Below are 24,288 nucleotides of genomic sequence, written 5' to 3' on the forward strand. Positions count from 1 at the left end.
GCGCCGGAACACGCCTCCTTTTTTGCGCTGAACCGCCCAGGGAGCGCAAGTTCATTCACTAGTTTAGCGACGTGCTTCTGTGGAGGGAAAAGCGCGCTTTGCGCGGGTGCAAAATAGGAATGACACATGCGTCGGTGTACAAAGTCAATTGCGCTGGGTGCAAGATAGGGCCCAAAGTGACAATGCAGTACAAAATCAGATGGATCAAAACATTTTACACACATCAAGCTGCTATCTCCTTGTGATGGAATGATGCTGGACTGAAGTACTAAAACCCTTGATTCCCCTATAGAAACATCCTTAAATAGGGCACAGTATTCACCATGTTAACAAACATACTGTAAAGCAGGTTTGCCTCTTGATTTTAGGGGAACTAGTTATGATTTCACTCATAAACTAGAATAATAAACTCATAAAAGTTACTTTAGATATATTTTTAGATATCTTGCTGTTTTTTTTTTTTTTTTTTTTTTTAGCATCTTCTGCTATGAATGACACATTTTTATTCCATTGTATTCCAGCTAGCTATTTGTAAATCCAAGAAAACATCTTACATGAACACCTCCTTGATCAAAATAAAGAAGTCTCTGCCAAATAAAGAAACTATAGTGCACACAGCTAAACTGGCCATGGATGCAGGCTTCTTATTTACTTTGATTTCAAAAGAAATTTGCATCATACCTTCACAAATTCAGTCTATTAAATTAATTGTTTGCATAAAAGGAAGCATAAAATTAAGTACTTTTTAATGGTCGGGGTTCATGAAGCATATTATTATGAAAAAGACTGGCTTTGGAGGGCAATGGCTAGAAACCTCATTAAAAGAAAAAACACTCACCACGCTGATCTTTTCAAAGAATGTTACAGAGCAAGTCATTTATGAACTCAGTATAGAGGTGTCATTTGTTAAAAAAAATTAAAAGAATAGGATGAGATATACTCACGTCATCTGTTCTGAGCTTCTTAGCCGGACATCCCCCATCTACTGGATGCAACATATAATACAGACGAACTTTGTTTGCATGTTTCCGGCTCTGAAAAAGATGAAAGGGGAGGAAATTAATTATTATTTAAACATGTGTTTATTATTCTTAATCAGATTATTCTGAGATCAAAGTATTAAGAGAATAAAAGAGAATAAGATGGCTGTAATAAATCAAAGTGAAAGATCCGTACCCTTATACAGTCCTGGGACAGACTAGAAAATCTATTAATTGTGAAGAAAAAGCATTCAAATAATTACCAGAGAAAGATGAGCACTGGAGCAGGGACTGAGTGAGAAGCGAATGACAGTGCCCATCTTATGGACAGGCCAATAAATAATTACTCTGGAGCCAGAAATCAAGACCCATCCATTACTTGGTGACACTTTTATCAGGCAGAGGGCCAAATCAATTCATCGCTCAGTTTACTTGAACATGATGTTTGACAAGAGGGCAATTGAACTTCAACCTCAACACAAAGGAAAGAGGCAAAGTGTGGAAATTAAGGATAGAGAGTGGCACTGGAATAATCTGCATTGAAAGCCACTAATTTCCTCGTGAAGAGTGAAAGATTTTCTGTCTGCTTTTCTTACCAAAAAAATGACACATGCAGGATGAAACTGACCTGACTGACTACAGATGAATGTGGTTCAAAAATATGATCTGTCACCTTGTGTTTGAAGATTGCCTGAGAGAATCTTATTAGCCTGGTCCTCCTATTTCTCCTCTCAAGAGAGTAAATATGAAATGAGACAGAAAGAGATCGAAAGGGACAGATGGATCTCAAGATTTACGGAGAATGCCACTGCTTCAGCACCTGGAGAGTGTGCAAATAGAAACACATTTCTCTTCAACCTCTTCAGCAACAATTCTATCCATAATTTATCAGTTTCCTACAACACCAGCATGCAATAAATATGCATATTTGTCTGTATCCATTCCTGTCTGTCAGTGTGTAATAGTCAGGTGCTATTGACTGATTTTCTCTTCAAAATTATTCATTTAAATCTAACCAACCTCCATTTTTTCTAACTGTAGTATTTTATATATATATATATATATATATGATATATATATTTTTTTTTTTCAGGCCAAGCACTTTAATAAATAAAAATTGCACAAATACATATTATAAATGCATGTGTGTTTATCATGTTGGAGATTAACTGTATTAACCCCAAAGAAATCATCAGATGTGATCACAATTAATTTGTTTAATTATAAATAAACAGACACTCCACAGCCACACTCCAGTGGTCATGTCTTTGAAGAAATGACCCTTGTGGACTTATCTGATCCCGAAGTGTACTTTTAAGTACTCTTGACTCCAGTTCTTGGGGTGTCTAGGGTATGGTGATTACATGGAGGTAGACAAAACTAGTCTCAAAGGGTGAAGTAAACTCAGATTGGGGCTGAACCGTCACAGTGATAGATTTAGAGGGCCACAATATAGCTTTAAGCACAAAAAGCACATGAGCACATAATGTTCCAAACCCCACTGTCATTTGGCCAGAGGAGAACATCAAGCTCTACTCATGGGTAAGCACAGGGGAAAAACAACTGGCAATAGAGAAAGCTTTCAAGACTCATTACTGTAAAAGGAACCAAACTCCACTGGTAAAGGTCTGTTTGCTGAGACATGTCTCCTTCAGGGTTTACATTACTTTCTTATCAAAAGTGAGTTAAAGAGTAGACAAACCTGTCAATACTAAGTGAAGGACTTCTGCATGCAGGTTCATTCACTTAAAACAGACCTGATTCCTCTCCTCAGCAGCGCTCCATGGGAGATTCCCATCAGGAGGGATCTGCTCTCACACGCCCGGAGCTGTGGAAGTTATGAGTGTGGCCCCTTAGGGGGCACATCTCGTAGCTTCCGGTCTCTCAACCGAGGTTCCAATCCAGAGCTCCCTCAATGAGGAGACTGTATGCCTTGAAGTGGAAACTTTTCATATGCATTCCCATAGCCTTTTCCGATGCAGCCTTCAGGGAACCATGGTTACATTACGTGATGATCACTTCCATGCTAAGACAAATTTTAAATTTTAAAGTTACATTTTGTTCTATAGCTTTCCAATCTGACAACATAATTAAAAGGAAAAATGGTTTATAAGGAAAAGCCTAATTTATTCAATATATTAAATCCTGCTCATACTGTGTGCTGCTCATATATTGTTCTAGTTTATGAGAAAAAAAAATCAAATACGCCATTCAAATACAAGTGCAGATACATTTTTCTTCTAATGATGCAGCAAGATAATAAACAAGTGCAAAATTGCAACAAAACAAAAAATCTAACAGATGGTGCTGAATTTTTTTTTTTTTTCAGCTACAAATTTTAATTAGTCATCTGCATCAAGTTAACTGGGTTATACACATGCCACAGATCCACTACATATTCTATTCCAAGGCACTATATGCATCCTCACTATTTGGCCTCTGGTTGCTTAGTCACTAAAACATGTTCTGACCCAGTTTTGGGAGCAGGAAGGCTATCACAGAATGACAGTAAACTGAGTGGGATTTTAGATTCACGCCAAAACCTCATATAACCCTATCACATTCAATACGCCGAAATAGGTTTTGTAGAAAATATCACAGCATGGCTGTAGATTACAACACAGAAAAAGCTAGGACAGGTTATTATTAGAGCTTCTGAAACGTTTCAAACAAACCTTCAGACATATTTTAACATAAGCACCGTTCAGCAAAGCATTAATAACATTAATTGTGTTATCATTACAGTATTTCACAACTGCTAAAACACTAAACCCCATTCTCTGAACCCAATGTTCAGTGGCCTAAACCCATTTGTCGAATCGGTCACTTTGTAGGCAAAACCTTAAACAAGTTCAGGTAGTTAAGACACTGTTTGCAAATCTCACCCACTCTTTTTGCAAAACTCTAAACACATTCTTACTCACTAAAACACATTTTGCACTGTGTTGCAAAATGGTAAATACATGTGGCAAAAGTTAAACACAACTACAACACAACTGTCATCGTTTACACACAACAACTCAAAATTGTTCACACTTGTTTCTAATGATGTGATCAAATCAGTTGTCTAGAATGTAAGCCAGTATAGGTGACCCAGGTACGGTGAGTGTTGATACCACAATGGATGGAAACAATGTGAGAGGAAGAGGAGAAAGAAGAGGAAGAGGAGGAAGAGTTTGTGTAAGAGGTGGTGGACGAGGAGGAAGAGTACAGACCAACTGTGGCCACCATAATCAGGACATTCAGAGAAGAGAACAGGTACATTTATTGTTTTCTATTTTAACATTTGATATATCACATAAATTTGACAATAGAAAGGGGAGTGGAAAAAAAAAAAAAAATTAGAATACAATTTACATATGAATGTGATGTCCATTACTATTGTTTCTGTATGTATATATAAGTAAGCCCATTTTCCCTTTTGTAGAATTGCAAAACTACCAAATGAGGGTGGAAGGACTCCTTCGTTCTCCCAACAGCAAGAGGCTCTCATTGTTCATATGGTCCATCAAAACAATCTCATCCGACTCCGTGAAATAGCAAAGACTTGTAGAAGACAATGCAAACTTTGAAGCTATCAACAGTGTCAGCCAATTCCCGTGGCTCTCCACCATAGGGATGCTGAGGCAGAATGAGTCTCTCATTGACTTTGATTTTGCAACTGCACAATGTTTTGTGTAATACACTTTGCAATACATTTTGAGTTGTCTTTGTTCTTTGAGCTTACTTTATTTTTATGCTGAAAATACAGAAATTCTATACTGTATTACTTGCAGTGCTTACAGTATGCAATATATTTGCTGTATTGAGCTGTGAATTATTTACTTTTATTTATGGCAAAATTATTCTCTATATGCAATTTAAAAAAAAAATCTGTAACTACATGCCCTGAATGCTGTGTTGTCAATTTTTTGATGTAGTGTCTAAAGAATGCTCATGAGTGTTTTATATATTGACTGGCTGTGTTTATGTTTTGAAAGCATTGTTTGATTTTGAGCACAGATCAAATGGTTTTGAGGCAATTGTTTGATTTGGCCAGAAGAGTCAGGGGTTTTGTGAATGTAGTTTAAAGACTGGGTTTTGTGTTTAAAGTTTTGAGAATATGGGTGAAGGTTTCAAGAAATGTGTTTTAGCAATTGTGAAATACTGTAAAAGAAAAATAACCTGAAGAATATGTATGAACTTTAAGTACTACTGAAAAAAATTACCTTGAATGAGCAGACTAAATGCCATTACTATAAATAAAATACAAACCAAAAATCCTGAGCATCAAACTGTAAGACTTGACTTGATATTCTGAAACCGTGGTGCATTATGAATCTAAATGGGGATCAAAGTGTGGAAAAGTGAGTTCATTAGCAATCAGTCTTTGTCTTGGGTATGAAAGCCTTTTGTTAGACCCAAGGACTCTTTACATGATATGTTTTCATGTTTTTTCTGACAAGCCCTCATCCATATTTCATCAGAGCATCATAAGCCTTTGTTCTGTCCATTAACTCTATCTTCTTCCAATTTGTTTGCTGCTGCTGCTCCTCCTCTACTGATACTGCAGTAAGATTTAAAACCCATCTATCGCCTTCCTCAATGAATGCATTGTGCTTTGTGTCTTCAATACGGTGTTATGTCAACTGTTTAGGAATTTCATGGAAATTAAAAAGAAGAACTAAAAAATCTTTATCCTCATAAGAAAAAAAGAAAGAACATCATCAAAGGTTAAATGCAACATTTATTGTATTATTTATTTATTTATTTATTTTAATTATTAATTGAATTTTGCCAATATCTCAATGAAGCCATTTTATCTTCACATTGCAGACAGTGAATCCCTCACTGTTATGGCTGGTTTGACCTGACAAAATAAACATTAAAACACTGCACAGTGTAACTGCATAACATCTAAAAAAAAAAAAAAAAAAAAACATAAAATAAACTCCTTGTAAAATGATCTAGACATCCATAATATAACTGCCTTTTTTTAAAGAAAAATAAATAGTCTAATCAGCAAACAATGATTCATTATACTGTAATTGTACAATATGAGCCACCCACCAAATTCTGACTAACTTTAAAGAAATACAATTACTCATGCCTTTTTTTCATTTGAAAAGCTAATTTTATGTTAAAGACAAACTGGGATGAGAACCCAAAGATTTGGCCTCATGCATCCCAATTTTATTCTCACTTGTCAGCACTCTCTTAGGAAGCATCTTACAGAGAAATGATTTCTTCTCTTTTATATAACTCTTAGGCCAACAAGGACATCCTGATTTAGTCAGCTACAGGAGCTAATTGAGGAAGCCAAATTTAGAGCTATATTTAAAGACATTACTGATTCTCGATTAGATAATAACAGTAGATGTGTTTAATAGAGCTTCATGAATCGATGTCAGAGTTTCATAGCTCAGCGAAAAGTTTAGCTCACAATACAAGATTCACATGCATGTGTAAAGCAGCCTATATCCTATAGCATGAGGGCATTTAACCTATGACATTTTCCCAGGCTGACTTGTTTGTTTTGGATCACACTTACTCTAGTTTTGTGAAAGCTCGTTTCCACCAGAATAACAATGACAAAAAGTTTAAAATAAGAAATAAAGTCACATTGCATGATATCAAGTCACATTTTGGGATATTAAAAAGTTTACAGGCTTATGTATACAGTCATAATTAATTCTATACGTTCAAAGGTTTGGTACGTTTTTTTATGGTTTTGAAAGATTGTTGACCAGTCTGCATTTGATTAAAAATACATAAATTAAATGAATTTAAAAAAATAATTTTAAAATATTATTTAATAAATATGTATAATTATATTTCAAAATAACTGTTTTCTGTTTTAATATTTTTAAAATGTAAGTTATTCCTTTGAAGGCGAAGTTGAATTTTCAGCTGCCATTACTCCGAGTGTCATATGATCCTTCTGATTGATGGGTCAATGATGGGTGCTGATTTGTATTGTCAATGTTAAAACCAGATGTGCTTCTGAATATTATTGTGGAAATTACAGTTGTGGAAATATTTTTCTTGCTCTTGTGCCATTTCTTCCCCAGAATTCTGAATCAAAAGTTCAAAAGAACAGCATTTATATAACAAATATAATTTTTTGTAACATAATAAATATGCCACTTTTGATCCATATAAAGCGTTTTAACTAAATAAAAGTATTTATTTCAGTACTGATTTTTGAATGGTATATACACACATTCAAAACTTAGTGTGAAACAGAAGTCTCATTAGAATCAAACTTACATGGACCATTCCAATCCTGTAGAGGAGGGTCCAAGACAATGAGAGGGTTGATTTGTCCTTGAATGCTGATAATATCATCATGACCAAACGTAAATAAGAGCCTGCAGTCTTCACCACTCTTTGCTATGTGGCTCATGCATATGTAAGATTAAACAATTCTGATTGGAATTGCATGAAGGAAACACATAAGCCAAGGGCACACAATCAGACAGAAAGAGAGCAAGACCACAAAAAGAAATCAAATAGCACAGCGCACCAGAGAGATTATACTCAAAATGGAGACACAGGCCACAGACCTCGCTTACTGCTTAAGAGAAATCAGATAACTTCTGTTTGCTTTAGGTAATGCATACCTGATGTTAGTAACATTTCTATAGAAATATACAGTAGAAAAAAAGTCACCTTGGCTTTAAGCATTGTGTTAGCAATCTTAACTGCACAGCAATATGCTTGGATTTATCATTAAGAAGATATTTACCTGGAGCTTAACAATAACATGTATCATACCTGTACATATGATGTTCTCACAGTCTTTGGTAATACACAAAAAGGTATGGAATGAACTTGAGCACATGAATAGAGACCCTGGATACGTGTCCTGAGGACTATAAAATGAAAGCCAATGCTGGAAGTGCTATTCTGGTCCATGATTGTATTTCTGCATTATTAATGTTCCTTTTAATACAAAATGTGGGGAGTTCAAATGTCTGGATTTTCTTTCCCTCCTCCAATCTGTCTTTCTCTCTCTCTCTGTCTTTCAGTCTTTGATGTTTCAGGAGTGAGGATTAAGAGCTCATCAAATTGTGCCGTCAGCATAATTTCTAAAACCATGAACTGAGCGCCAAAGCCTCTGTAGATGTTTCTACTCTACAGTACAGATCCCTTCCCAATAAAATGAGCTTCAGGACAATTTCAATGCAAACACAAGTTATTTTGTTTCTAAATTAAATCAAATGCTAAAACTGTGACAAAGACCCTAACTAGTTCAAGAAAACACATTGTAAGTTTCTTTTGAAATGACAGAAAGCACTGAGTAGATAATATAAGGATTCCAAATACAAAATTTAGTAAGTGAACCTTGTCAATTGATTTAAAGTTCTTGTCACTTGTATTAAGTTTCAGTTTATTTATTACAATTAGAGTGTACTTGAGACCCTTTATGTTCATTTTTATATTGAATTTCATAAACATGTTGTTACTCCATACTTTATGAAATTCTTGTCTCCCCCCCCCCAAACATAATTTCCTTTTTGCTGCCATGAGCATCATGTGTGATATTTACTAAGATGCAAATAAACATTTATTTGGTATATTCCCAAGAACTTGTCAAAACCTTTTACAAATACTCTGATAAAATGCTTAATTAATAAGACAGAGTCTGGATATTTAAGCTTCCATCCAATACACTTTGGAGCTTTTCTGAAGTGAAACAGAACAAGAGAGACAAAAACTCTTCTCCACATATGTGGGTCTTAACAAAACAATGACTGTGCCTACTACATGTCTTTCCACATTAGGAGCATGACAGCATTTTCATTTAATGCCTGTGGTGGTTTGCAAAAATCGGCAAAAAGTTTTTAGCTTTTAAGCAGCTTTTAGTAATTTACCCAGCAGCCTCAGATGCACCACAGATTTCCACTGAAAAGACTAAAGTAGTGATGGGTCAAAATTATTTCATTTATTAAAACATGGAAAATAAAATTTAAATGTTAATTTAGCCAAAAACTGAAACCAAAAATCGTTGAACTGTTCAGGGTGTTGTTCACATGTGATTAACCAGTCATCGTAAAAGTGTTATTTGGCAACAAGCCACCTCTTGATATTTTAGCCCAACAAAATATACATACTGCTACTCTTGCCTCATTTTTGTTCATGATGAAGTACATCCACACTGCTGACATGCTTACATGATGTAGCTTATCCATGTTTTTGCATACCACCAAAACACATCATTGAAAAAGCAGCAAGTGTTTCTTTCAATAACTGATCCTCCAAAAATACAGTTTCGGCTTAAAAATTTCGCTAGCTTGATATGACAGTCAGAAGTTATATTCAATAAGATTCAATGCAATCAAATTCACAAACACACGTGACATTTGTAAACAGAATCATTAGATGGCTCAAAGGTGCTCAGAAAATGGCTCGGTCCACATGGGACAGCCAATAACACACTTGGCGCGGACAAACAAAACAAACCCAGAATTAATATTTTACAGTGAAGAGCACACTATCTTCTTGTTGTACTCCATACCTGCCTAGGCAAATACATTATGTTCCCATCTAGGTCCGTTCAGGTTACAGCTCTGTTGAAGAGTGGCCATATAATTCTGCTTTCACTGACCACAGGGAAACACTCTGTAATACAGCTAGGCTGCTATTCTTCACCACACAGATCAGAAGACGTGCACTCAGAACCTCTCATGGGTAATTGTGGAAGAAGTCCAGAAAGCTGCCTAGTACCAGCTATATTTACCAGTTGTTACTATATTGTCACTGTTTCCTTGAAGGTACTAAACCTCTTATTGCTCTAGGTGGATTGACCGTATAATAACTACACTTTGGATAACAACATCTAAAATGACTTACGTCAAGGAAACAAAAGGGCTGAGAGAGATTTGTACGTACAAGCAGACAGGATGTAGACAGAAACCAGGTCTCACCTCATAATGTGCCACTCTCTGTGACTCTGAGATGAGCTGAGCGCTGCACACTTTGCAGTAACTGTCTGTGAAAAGGCCTTGATCCACCTCTGTTGACTTCATCTGAAGAAAAAAAAAAAAAACATTATTATATTTCCGCACTTTATTATACACTTCTATCACTAAGCAGTGAGCACTATGAAATGGAAAAATGACAGAAGTCGAAAGTACTGCACTGCTATTTAAGACATACTTTTCGGAAAAACGGCATCATGAAAACATGTGTTACGTGAATTATTCATGAAGACATGTTGTTTCTGTCACTTTAATTATTTCAGCATGCGTCACACATATCAAACCACTGAACCAGCACGAGGACATGACATGCCTCTATTGGAGCTGCATTTCACTCCCAGAATGGCTTATAAACTGACTGCAGGGATTTTAGAGCAACAGATTAAAACATTCATATGACTTTCATGTGATCAAATATAAAAATAAATGCATTTAAATGGAAATTCGCTGCAAAGCACAAAAAAAATACATTAACTTTACATACCATGTGCTTTGTGGATGATAAGTGAACAAATCAAGGGCCTAAAATTCCCATAGTATTTATCTGATGGCTTCAGCCAGATACAGGTGGAGTGAAAAAGTAATAAAGAGATAAAGGAATAGTAGGAGACATTTTCAGTTTTCTTTTGGCAAATAGATATAAAAAGCTTTACTTAGATTTGAATTTTTGTAGAGTTTATTTTCTGTGTGTCCTGTTTAATGAATAAACTGATCACTCTTCAGTTGTCCTTTGCACACTCTGCCTCATAGACCAATTAGTGTGTCTTTATTACTACCAATTACTAACAGCTTCACTGATGTGGAGACAATGACTACAGATTGTTTGAAAGCAGCTGCTATACTACACAGTTAGTCACTTATTTAACAGACAGCAGTTTTATATGAAGGAAACTCCAAAGGAAACTGGGTTTAGGCCAAAGAGGTCTGTAATTCCTGGAAAGAGCTGTCCCTTAGCATCTCTATTCATCTCAAAGGTACATGTGGAAGGACGCGGCATGCTTGCTGCCATCTTTGTTTAAAGGCAGACAGTTGCGCTTACACATGCCTTCCCATGCATACAGGATTGTGGGATATTCTAAATGTCTTTAAAAATTTACCAGGCATCTTAGTTGACTGGAAACAATGAATACACTGGATTCAGACATGCTTTGATACTTTCGATCTCAATATACTGTCTGCAAAGAAAGCATTCTTTAGGTTTCAGATAGGGATAAAACGGTTAGCGGTTTGATAAGTCATGATAAAAATTCCTCACGGTTAGTATTACCATTTCATATTTTAATTATCATTAAAACCATATTTGATTATCACAATTTGAACAACTCAGGATAAATAAACACTGTCCAGCATTAATTAAAGTTTTAAGTAACCGTCTCTCAGAAGAGATTCAATGGCATTTAGGTTTCATCTTCGCTCCATGTAAAACCTAATAAAAACGTGTTCTTATCCACAGAGGTTACGGGGAAACAGCTCTAATTCTGCTGTTCCACAAGCACCACTTAGTGTCAGAGAGTGGGTTTACAGAGAGTTACATTTTCATTCAGCCTGTGTGCAGCTTTTGTCTGGAGAAAAAAAACGGCCTGAATTTGCATGTCTTGCTGTAATTTTTGACTACTTGATGAAAAACAAGCTGATGTGGATTCTACACATTTAAAAAATTCAGATAAAGTAGAATTATTTACGGAGCAGATAAAGTACATAATCATTTATTAATTGGTTATTGTTTTAACGTGTCCCTTTTCTTTGTTTAAAATGTGAGGTTTACCATTTTATGAAACTTTTTCGAAGCTTTATTTAAACATTTCATACATGTTATGAGATAAACCTTTGTCAGTCAGGTTGTCATTTAAAATCCAGACATCATTTGTAATGTTATTGTTTTAGTGTTTATGCAAACAAAAAGTAATTTTATTTGTTGTTTGTTGGTTTTCAATATAAAACTTGGTGAAGCTGTTTATGTGTCTCTACTTATTAAACATTAACATCATTTACATGAACCTCTTTGTAATTTAATTGAAGCCAAAAACTTTGATTGACTAGTGTTTTAAAGTCCCTGAAAGACAAGACAATTCACCTGATGGCCATTTTGGTAATGACTGCAGGCAGCTACTTTTTATGTAACCAATAGACATACATACAAATACAACTGATATTTAATTGAAGTCGAGATAAAACAGAAGTAGCAACAGATCTTTTTGGATGGAGGCAGATCTGAATATGAACTTGCAGTCGATTACAAGAAAGGAATAGGGTTTAAACAAATGAAATTAAATTAAATTAAATTCTTATGTCACCAGAGAGAAGTCTGTTGTTATGTCGAAGTATGATATTTTGATTAAAGATATAAAGTATAAAAATGTTTTAAAAAATGGATAAATAATTTACAATTAAATCAGTAACATGCATGCAAATCTACAAAGCCTGGAAATCAATTAGTTTCTTTAGCTGAAATTGCAAAAGTGGGATGGAATATAATCCATAATTGACGGTGTGATTTTAGCTTTGTTTTTTGTTTTTTGCAGCCGCAGCAGCAGCAGCAGCAGCTCTCGTTGAAAGCCAGATTAAGACACTGGTATTCATATTTTTAGCAAGGCCTGATTTGCAAATGCTAATGACTGCAACTTCTCGAAAAAAAAAAAAGAATAAATAAACATACTGAATAGTTTGCAAATGGAGTCAGTTTGTTACACTAATTCATGCATACATATTAGATATCGCACCATTACCATATTCAAGCAACAATTATTATAATCTTTCATACAGTGTCTCAAAAAACCTGTCCCAGGCTGTTGTGAATACAGATATTTTCTAAATCTGCATCAGATTTAGAGCTCAGGTAAATCTTCAATAGTGATCAGTTGCTCTTTCTCAATATTTAATTTCAGATTCTGATATTACACTCTGTGTCTCATACTTTGAGGGACAAAGTTAAGCTGTTGCAACTTGTGATGCATCTGCAAAACCATACACCAACATTATGGATACTACACATATTAATGATACTGTGCATGGTTTTTCGGCTTCTTTTTGTCTGTGACCTCAGTTTACCCATCATCAGAGTAAAGGCAACAACAAAGCTCTGTTGTTAGTTGCTCTGGGCAACAGATAGGTGTTCCAGCAGCATACCTTTGTAGAGATGAGGATAAATAAATAAATAAAAGGTAACCAGAGCTGATGCAGTACAGCAGAGGAACGGACAGAAAAAATTAAAAGAGAAAAAAAGAAAGATGGCGTGGGGAGAGGAGCTCACTCTCCCTCTCTGAGGAAACCGTGCATAAATTCAGCAGAACAAAATAGGCAAAATGCCATCAATAGATCCCAAGCTCTATCGCTCTGATGAACACATATATACACACAGCGCACACATCTAATAAACAGTTGCATTATTAATCAGTTTGAGGCCTGCTTAGAGAGAGGAATGGGGCTGACAGAGTTGAAGAGTTTTCCTCTTTATTTGCCATGTGAATGTGATTAAAAGACAACATAATACACATTTTGCCTATTTCCGTTTTTGAAAAACTGTATCTAGCTTTAGTGTGCACAGTTTATCAGTGCATGTTATTCAAAAGTTTTTTTTCATAATCTTTAATCAAAAACTCTCTGCCTCAGCTGCTGTCAAACAACATGGATTACAGAACAAAATGCAAAAAGCAAATAAAAATAGCTTTACTCGAACTGCTGATATAAACCAGAAAGTGTATTTTCAGACCGCCAAAGACCTTTTTATATAAAAAAAAATTTTTTTTTTAAGAATCAATTCTCACTAGCTGCTTACTAGCATGCATCGCATATTAGCTGTTTATTAGTAGACTGACTCTGAACACAACACACACTCCTCTGCAGGTCACCTACATTCACTCTCTCCCTCTCACTTATCCTCTCTGGTTTCATCCTCACTTCCTCCACCCTCTCTGTTCCCAGCACTGGACACTTAAACTGCTACTTACACTCTTTTCTCCACTTTAACATCTTGCTTGGACCACTTCTCATCCAGCTCACATTCATCCAGCCCATCATGCACCACACCCTCTTCCCCCTGGCTGTCCAATGTTCTCTGTGAAGAGAACTCACACACACTTTTCAAATCCTTCTCTCTTCTTTGTCCCCCCTCCCCCACACTTCCTTCGTCAACTCTTACAGCTGACGAATTTGCAATATTTTCCCCAAATAAAACAAGAACCATCAGTGGCGTGCGGCCAATACTGCACACCACAAACTGACAAAAACTTCAGAAGAACAAATACTTTTCTCCACCCTCAGAAGCAGACGTATCCAAACTTATCCTTTCCAATCATCCTAGTACCTGTCCGCTTGAACCTATCCCCACTCACCTCCTTCAGGCCATTTCTAATGATTCTAATGGATTTACAAGTTTCAAATCCGATGTTCTAAAGCAACGGTTTTCAATCCTGTTCCTGCTCTGCGTCTCTCTCTCTCTCTCTTTCTCTCTCACAGATTGCCAGATAAGCTCCAACAAACTGTTCCATTTATACACTTATTTTCACATAGCAATGAGAAGTGTTATACATGGACGCGCGTACGGTTGCTGTGCTGTATTAAAGCTTTAATCAGAATAAAACCGTATATTAAAAGTTAACAGAAGACGCTACAAACAGCAGCATATCTAAAAGTACGAGACAACAACAAATAAACATAACATTAAGAGCCGTGTTTGCACAAGTTCGTATGATCTTCCTCATTAATATTTTCTGCATCTCAATCGGGCACAAATTGATAAGCCATCAACCCTCTACGGACACCTTGGCAGTTGAATCGCCATTGGCTAGTATTTTTTTTTTTGTTTACTCGCCAGACTGATATGTGTGTGTGTGTGTGTGTGTGTGTGTGGTTATGCGCACACACGCACACACACACAATGAATAATGAAATAAAAAGTGATGTGACATTCAGCCAAGTATGGTGACCTATACTCAGAATTTGTGCTCTGCATTTAACCCATCCAAAGTGCACACACACAGCAGTGAACACACACACAGGGCAGTGGGCAACCATTTATGCTGCGGGCCCGGGGAGCAGTTGGGGGTTCGGTGCCTAGCTTAAGGGCACATAAGTCATGGTATTGCCAGCCCAAGACTTGAACCCACAACCCCAGGGTTAGGAGTCAAACTCTCTAACCACTAGGCCACAACTTCCTGGCCTGAGACTTGAACCCACAACCCTAGGGTTAGGAGTCAATCTCTCTAACCACTAGGCCACAACTTCCTGGCCCGAGACTTGAACCCACAACCCTAGGGTTAGGAGTCAATCTCTCTAACCACTAGGCCACGACTTCCCCTATATGTTTGTAAAATGGCACAGTTTTTTTTTAATATCTGAAACTACACTCTTAACATCAGTCAGTCAAGCATTATAATAATTAAGTATTATTTAATAAAATAACTTTAGTAATTAGAATAAAAATTTTGACAACCATGTTTGAATGCATATTAGTCATTTTAACTGAACTTACGACTGGTGGTGGTGCTTTTTTTGGTCATTCAGTGTTTCTGTAAAAAAAATATTGGGAAAAAACTGACAAAAATACTGATAAAATAATAATTATACGAATTCTACTAATAAGAACAATATAGAACACACTAAGGATTAACCCATGAATATTAATCAGGTTGTGTGCGTTCCCTCAAACTGATTTGCTGAAATTAATACAGGGATGATAATAGGTGAGTGCCAGCCAATGAGATTGCCGTTTGTGCATTAGCTCTGCCCACTACCGGAGAAACCGGCAGTTCTTAAGCTGAAGATTTTTTACAGGAAAGTGCATCAAGGAATATTGTTTACATGTGGCATGTCAATTCTGTCTCTCTTCTCTCTCTCTCTGCGAGTGTGTGAGAGACAAATTACGGAGAGTCAGGCGCCTTTACAGTAGAGTTTACGGTACATCAAATACAGGCGGGTTACACATCCTAAAAAAACTGAAAAATATCACAGATCGCTTGACGGAGAGTGAAACTCTGAAGCGCTCAGTCAGACAGTGGTTGGTGAGTGAAAATATATCTGTGCTAAACTTTCATTTAGCCTCCAACTCACACACTGGCGAGTAAAATCTGAGAATTGATTGGCTGTTGGCTAATATTAGACTTCATTAAGTCGCCCAGGTAAAGATTTAGTCACATATGCGAGTGATTTACTCGCAATGTAGAGGGTTGAGCAATATATTGGATGTTATTGTTTACAATACAACCGGAGCACATTCTGAGTTTGAGAGGGGCAGGATGTTCAGAAGCACTCTAGAGTCGTTTTAGCGAATCACAACACACTGAGCCAGCTGACCAATCTCAGCCCATCACGTGTTTCTGAGGGAGGGGCTTCATAATAACAGGAAATAATCCAGGCGTCTGTGAGAGAAGGGACAGATCGGTGTGGAATAAAGGTAAATTATGTGAAAAATAATGAATTTTTTTAAACAAAGCATGAACTCATGTTAGACTGCACCCCATTAACACAATCAAGCCTAGAAAAAACCCAGCCAACCACCACTTTAAAGTCCACATGAAATCCAGATTTACAGTATTTATTTTGGCGCACATTGCTAGTCTTAAAGTGAACAATTTATCCGTGCAAGTTAATCCGCTGAAAAAAATAGATTGTCTAGGTAATTTTTAATCAAAATCCGATTATTTGTTCTGGAATGGTATTCCTTTTCTGATGACGTCAGTTTGGCGGCTTGGGCAGAATATGTCTAAATACACCTCTTCAACTGCTAATTTGATGCAAGTGTGGGATGAGAAGAGGAACACAAAAATAAAACCATTTCAGTCAGAAATATTCAATTTCAATTGACTTTAAGTAAACTGCTGATGCTTTAAACAGGCGTGTGCGCGCACACACACACGTGCTGTTTGCTGAGTAATGTCCTCATGTCCTCAAGCAACTGGAACCACAGGGAGAGCGTTTGTGTGTGCTGTATACAAATAAGAAGAATTACCATAGGCAGCACGTAGCTGCCATTGAGGAACAACTCTCATGGTTTTGTGTCGTTACCTTAATGCAAAAAAAACAAACAGATTTAAATGACTAAACATAGTTATCAGTGAGTTAACTGTATTCATACGTTATGAATATGAAAAGTTTTTCACATCAGTCTTGATATGCATACCTATTCACTAAATTACAGCTCCAAACTGCTGTTTTTCTTGTTAAAACTGCTGTGCAGATTATCAATTGCTTTTATCACTTTAAATGATTTAAATGATTTAAATGATTCAATAACTACAAATAATATTGACTAATGACACACTACTATTCAAAAGTTTGGGGTTGTCAAATAAAAAAAAGGTTCTTATGCTTATCCATATTGCATTTATTTGATAAAAATTCAGTAAAACAGTAATACTGTGAAATAACAATAAAATTGCAGTTTACTAAATATATACAGTATATAAAAAAGCTATTTATTCCTGTGATTGCAAAGCTCAACTTTTCAGCAGCCATTTCTCCAGTCTTAAGATCTTTCAGAAATCAGTATAATGCTGATTTGTTGCTCAAGAAACATTTCTTATTATTATCAATGTTGAAAAAAGTTGTGCTGCTTAATATTTTTGTGGAAACCATGACACATATAAGAATTTGAAAATATGACGTGTATGAATTTTTAAAATGTAATCAAATTTTTACCAAAATTCCTACTTTTTTAAATAAACTTCTTATTATTATCTAAACTCAAAAACTTTAGTTAAATGATAAAATCCCCAAAAAACAAGATGATTCATTTTCATAAGCATACATCACACACACTCCACTGCATATTGTGATAAAATTGTGATACAATCCCATAGCAATGTGGAAAGACAAAATATTAATGAAAGCATAGAGGTAAAATTACATTTCATGAGTGTTACTGAATTAAGCACATTATAAGATCACTATAAAGCTGAATTTAAAAAAAAAAAACATATCAAAACCAGAATTTTAAAAGTTCAGTATCAAAACAGCCCTTTAGTAGGTCTACAAGTAGCCAAAAGCAAACAAAACTTATACTAGAATAAACAAGATTTGTTCCCCTCTGCCTAAACAAAATAACACGTCCTGAGTAGCTCCTCATACTGTGTAAACAGGACTGACAGGAGAAGATATGTCTCAAGAAAATAAGATAAATAATGTAAAAGAAAGAAAAGAGAGCCTTTCACTGCTCGGCATGTTCTGCCTGTTCTCATCTGCTAATCTTTCTAATGTTGTTGTATTCACATAATTGTTTCGTGTCCCTGACAGGGCTTTGCATCATAGGGAGTATGCAAATTACACAGTGATGGGGGTCAGAGGACATGGGGTGTGGGGTGGGGTGTCTGGTGTAAATTAACATGAATTTATTGTGTCATTTTTTTATGCTTTAAAGGGCTGTCAAGTTAATTAATTAATCTCATTAATAAGATTGATTGGCACTTCATGCTGATTAATTAAAGATAATTTGAAGTCATTATTGTGTTAAATTACAAAAGCACTAAATAGACATTTTTAAAAAAAGTAGCTTTAGAAAGGAATATAACATTTAAAAAAATGAAATTTTGAAATTCAAAATGATTTTAAGAAAGAAAGAAACTATATTCCAAATATGAAACATTCAGAAAACGAAGCAAGTGACTGTCTTTATGAATGACTCACTGAATCATTCATTCAATCGATTCATTCAAAAATGTGGATTCATTCAGTAATGAATCACCGCTGTGTGTTGATCAGAGATGCAAAACAGTTCTCCTGTGGCTTTATAGATAATATTTTTGCTGGCAAATCTGCACAAAAACAGACAATTCTGATAATATTGATTCAAAAATGTAACACAAAATAAACTTACTGTATGGTTACTGTAACTGATGTATAAATAAGCGTAACATTTGAAATCGTGTAGATATTGGCAAATTATTTATTTATTTACCCTCATATTGAATTTAGAAGCAGGGTCAGACTCCCCGAATCCCCCGTAATTCACACTCTGGTCATAAGCCAAATGCTGGCTGGGTGGGTCAAGTCCACTCACTTCAATGGTTTACAAAATAAAGTGACAGAGGAGATTATTTTACACAGCAGATGTTTCAGTGCACAAGAACAAAGTATATCTCTTTGCCAGACTCATGAATTTTGGATGTTTGGATGTTATAAAACCGGCCTGGGTTTTATCATGACATGGGATGTTATGTGGATATAGTACAAAATGCTTTTTCCACCATCCTACAGAAGACAGTGGTGTTATGTGTCCAGGGGATGGGGAAAACATCTGCTGTCATGTGCAGAGGAGCAAGGAGATGTGATAGAATCTACTGTAGCGTGATGAAGGAAAGCGACCTGCTCCTAGCAGATAATACATTTGTCATGGTGGGTGATTATCATGGAGTAAATTAAGATGGCTTTATGTAATAATTTGGTCATGCTACAATAACCCAGCATCTATTTTAAATGTGGTGTTTGCGAGCTAGGCCTATTTTAAATTAACTTACAATAGAACCGATCAGATATGACATTAAGCACTTCACATTAATTTCCCTCCTCACCTTTACAAACGTCCTACTTCAATGTCATTTCATTTTAATTCTCAAAGTAAAAACTTTGCTCATTGCTTCTTCCCTGTAGATAGTTGAAGGTCAAACATCATTATCCTGTTCAAATACTTTAATTGGAAGACATTCAACATTCACATGGGCCTCATGTGAAAAAAAAAAATGCATGAGAATTTGGGGTCCGTGGCAATGCTGCAGGGTGTCTGACAATTATCTCAAATTAATTTTGTGGTAAAAGGAAATAATGGTATACAAAAATAATGATCAGCTTATTGTATCAACCATTAGAATATAATTGCTTCCTTATAGGCAGTGGTTCTCAACCAGTGGGATGGGTCCCACTAGAGGGCATCAAGATGACTTTTTTTTTTTATCATTTTAAAAGTGTGATTTCAAGAACTGTAAATATAAATCGTAAATTCATGAAAATCTTTAAATGCCATGTGCATTTTTTATACAGGATATATATATATATATATATATATATATATATATATATATATATATATATATATATATATATATATGTATGGCAAGCTTAAAATCTTTACAACTAGAAATTGCAATTAAATATTTTTTATCTATTAATTTATTCCATGAATCTATTAATTATTATAATTATTAATATTAAGTAGGCTTTGAATATTGTTTTAGACTGAGAACCACTGAACTAAAGAGTTCCCCAGTCTGAAAACTTTGAAAACCCCTGATGTAATGTAAAAATCTTGGTCTAATATATATATACATAGAGAGAGAGAGAACGAGAGAGAGACCATATATGTATGTAGCTTATGATGTATTTATGAGAACAGCAATCATCAGTAGATCTTCTTCAATCCTGAACACAAACATTATGTTTGTCACATGCTGCACCTTTGGCATTCGGGTATGTATGAATATGATGTATCTTCCAGAACCATAAAACAAAAATTTGTGTAGAAACAATTATCACATGGAAATTGAGAACATTTCAACAATTACAAAGAAATTGCAAGCAACACACTGAATTATATGTGAATTTTCTAAGTAAATAATATCTAAAATAGTCTTTTCTTGTAAAAAATCTTTGTTTTACAACTTTGGAAAATTATTTTTAGTCTAGCAATTACACTCAAACTGGACAAAATCTTTTTTTTTTTTATTAAATTAAATTAAATTAAAAATTAAATAAATCATACACTCACCTCTTTCATACCTGAATTATGAATCAGCCTAGGTCAAAGCAAGAGGACGTAACAAGGTAAAATGTGACTTTTTCATTGAATTCTACACAAATCATGTTTTGTTTAACTTCCTTATTTACTGGAAAAGAGTTCGGAACATGTACTACAAGGTTCTCAAACTGACAATGGATTCACTGGGCGTAAGCACAAAAATCGACCTTGAACATCGACATCAGTTATTAAATGTGTCATTTAATTTGAAGGTAACTTCTTTGCACCTTTAATATATGCAGGGTGCTTTCAGTTAACAATATACACCCTAACCCACACAAACATGTCTTATAGGGCTTTTAATGTAGACTACGTATTATAAGTTCGATTAAATTTGAAAACTAATTTTCTTCATCACACTAGGACCCCAGGGACTCCAACAACATCTGATAAAATGAAGGAAGGGTTCAAATAAAGGGCACAGAGAATCAACCTTCCTCACTCCTTCAAAGCTAATAACCATTATACTGTCGATAAACAATATAATAAGATTTTATGTAAGAGGTATGTTTGGGCAACAACTGAATTTTTCTACCTCATTTTATAAAATAAATGACTCGATAACACCATATTTTCAATAAATAAGAACATGTCTGGCATTTTAGGAGGTTTTCAGTCAGCATATGTGCATTGCTGTGAGTCTTGCTGTAGAAATATTGCTGGCCTGGGAGTCTAAACCTCAGCTTTGCTATTTAATTCCTGTGAGCAGAAATGGAGATAGTGAAAGATAATATCATATCATATCCCTGGGCTTTGGCAAGGCACTTTCCTCTCCATACGCTTCTCCATAAGTGTGGGCTTTGTCCCTCCCAATGGAAACACAGTATTGGAGAGGCAATGGGCTGTCACTTCTGCCTCAGATGTCCTGAGAGACAAATTATGATGCTGTGGTTATGGAGATGGCATTTTTGTCTTTTCTTTTTAAGTTAGAATAAGAGGATTAAAAAGTATGTCTCAAAGAGTTCAACTGTTCTTTACTATAAAAGATATCTGCTAAGATATACATCATGATCTGAACAACTCTCAATTATTGCGATTTTATCACAAATTCTGATGTGAATAGGGCAGTCTACAAAAATGAACCTCAACAGAAAGTGCAACTGTAATATGGCAGGCTTTGCACAGGAGTCAGTGTTAAAAAAAGACCAGAGGTAATTCTAAGGTGATTCTACACTAACAGAGCCATCTTGTGGTGCATGGATGATTTTCTCTGATCATTCAAGCAAAGCAACCACCCACCACTGCCCCTAATACTGAGAAAATGGCTTAATTTTAAAAGCATGGCATAAGGCAGGGAGCCTCACGTGTGAATGCTGAAAGGAAATAATGTTCAAGTGAGCAAACTTTAAAGTTCCCTTATCTCTGAAAAACACACTACAGCGGGACGGTTCGGACCATGATGCATCTATAATGAATGAACAGTGATGATGATATATCTAGCATTACTCTCTCTTTATGCTGTTTTCCACTGGCTAGCTGGCAGGCAGAGAATCTTAATTCATGAACATACCATAATAATAGAAATTAAAGATGAGCCTCTTTTCTCTGCACAGGAAAAACAGCGTCAAGGGAACATCAATAATTCACATCTTACTTTCATTCTGCTCTCTCTTAACAACTATTTTACTTGTAGGACGGTACACTAATTAATTGCTAAAAATTAAAACATATAATGTATTTTTCATCTATAATCCTAAATGATAATTCTAGAATTTAATATAAATAAATAGAGTTTAAACTAGGACTGCATGATTATGACAAAAATTATAATTGTCGATTATTCCCTTGAAATTGTAATTGCGATTAGTAATTACAATTACCATAATTAACATTGAATGAGGTTTATACAATTGTTTGATTCAACTGCATGAAGTATATTTATATGAGAAATAACAAGATGGAAACACTCTTAACTGAAAAACTTGTAGTGCTTTTCTATAGTATTAAGCCTGGGATTGGGTTCTTCTTTAAATTATAAAAAAGGAAAAATATGAATGGTATTGTAATGCTATACTAAAACTAAAACAATGGAGAAACCCTTAATATAATGTAGAAGAAAAAAAACATGTCATAAGCGTGCAGAATACCATAAAGTGGAACACTTTGAACAATTATGTTATTGTGGCATCCATAGTTGTAAACCCGACTAGAAATTTGAATAATTGTGATGCCCTAGTTTAAACTATAAGAATGACATTTGGCTCTTTGCTAACTACAGCACACGTCATCTGAAGTCTTGGGTGAACAAAGTACATACACAGGGTTAAAGAACAGGTAAGACACTTATTACAAAAAAAGACATCTGCTTTTGTGTCATGTATTTGCAATCCAAGGAATATGAAAGAGAATATTAATTCTACCATTGTTCCGCACAAAGGTGATCTAAGCAGCACCTGGACAGACTCATTTCAAAGGCTTAAAGTTTAAACATTTAAAATGAGTCTACCAGGTGCTGCTTAAACAAATTAAATACTTGTATGTAATGTAGTACAAAGAGAAAATTATTACATGTCGTATTAGCTACATTAATAATTACAGTGATTAGAAAAATAAAATGAATACAAATGGTTGTTTTTTAGTTACTCAAAGCCAGTCAAAAAAGATAATCAAAGTTCTGATTTGACTGCTTTCAGGACTGTACAGTGATAGGCTACATAATTGATCGTTTGCAGTAAATGAAACAGCTGTGAGATTGACGAAACAGAGAGCTTTCTGTCAACAGTGCCTCGTGCCACCGAAATGTACCTTTTTCGGGGTCATCCTTGCTTCTTACAACAAAGACCACACGAAAATGTTACTGTTGAGGTCTCTCAAATTAAACACCAAGTATGATACTATGAAATGTAATTGCAGTTCCTGTGTCCCTTATCATGTAAACATCACAGCACGCCACACATTCATCGAGCTCGCGCCAAAACTGGCTTTTCGCGCGTCACAGCGGCATAAAATCTGAGAAAGTACAGCACCACCATATAATCCGGTTTTATAATGTTGCTCGTGCGTTTGACAAGTATCTCCAACAGTGTCGGGAGAAGGGTTAGTTTGGAGCCGCGCTCGTCTCCGCTAAACAAACTAGCGAAGACTTTGACTTCATTTTTATAAACATACCTGTAACTCTAAGCTGTAGTCCTCGTATAAGTGCGTTGGGTACACGGTCAGATGGTGTTGCACTTGGAGAGAGAAGGTGTAATCCATTGACTGTGTGATGTGGGCGCGTGTGGAGAATAGAGGATGCTCGTGTACAGCTGCCTGCGGTCCTTTAGTTCAATCGCAAAGCGTTCTCCGCCCCGCCGTCCTCCATTGGCTGGATGGCTGGAGTACTTTTTTCCTGCAGTAGTGGCTATACAAGCTGGGATAGATAATAAGGCACTACATGATTTGACACTACGCCACATGATTTAAAGTGATCCCAGGCTGGTGGGGAGCAGTTCATCCGGATGTCACTAAAGAGGATGTGGCCTAAGGCTACACTTGACTTTGAGATCCTTTGGAACAGCAAACATTTCCTTTTGCTACAGAGTGATACAAAACCATATATCTGATAGACAGCCACACATTTTTTTCAAATAAAAATTCTAAAGGAAAATGATCCATATTTTGACATAATATTCCCATAAACATG

The 24,288-nt window shown here is 35.6% G+C and overlaps 1 protein-coding gene across 1 annotated transcript in view; it reads right to left on the bottom strand.

Moving 5' to 3' along the window:
- Positions 1-24,089, bottom strand: part of LOC113091365 (zinc finger matrin-type protein 4-like) — a 48,204-nt gene extending 24,115 nt beyond the window's left edge. The window contains exons 1-3 of the mRNA XM_026256841.1: positions 23,775-24,089; positions 9,890-9,991; positions 945-1,034 (exon numbers count right to left, since the gene is read on the bottom strand). Coding sequence (XP_026112626.1) covers positions 945-1,034; positions 9,890-9,991; positions 23,775-23,861 — 279 coding nt within the window. The 5' untranslated portion in view covers positions 23,862-24,089. The remainder of the gene's footprint in view (positions 1-944; positions 1,035-9,889; positions 9,992-23,774) is intronic.
- Between the last annotated feature and the right edge of the window lie 199 nt (positions 24,090-24,288).

The sequence above is a fragment of the Carassius auratus genome, unplaced genomic scaffold (assembly GCF_003368295.1).
Source record: "Carassius auratus strain Wakin unplaced genomic scaffold, ASM336829v1 scaf_tig00214183_4049273_7079891, whole genome shotgun sequence".
NCBI classification, from domain to species: Eukaryota; Metazoa; Chordata; class Actinopteri; order Cypriniformes; family Cyprinidae; genus Carassius; species Carassius auratus.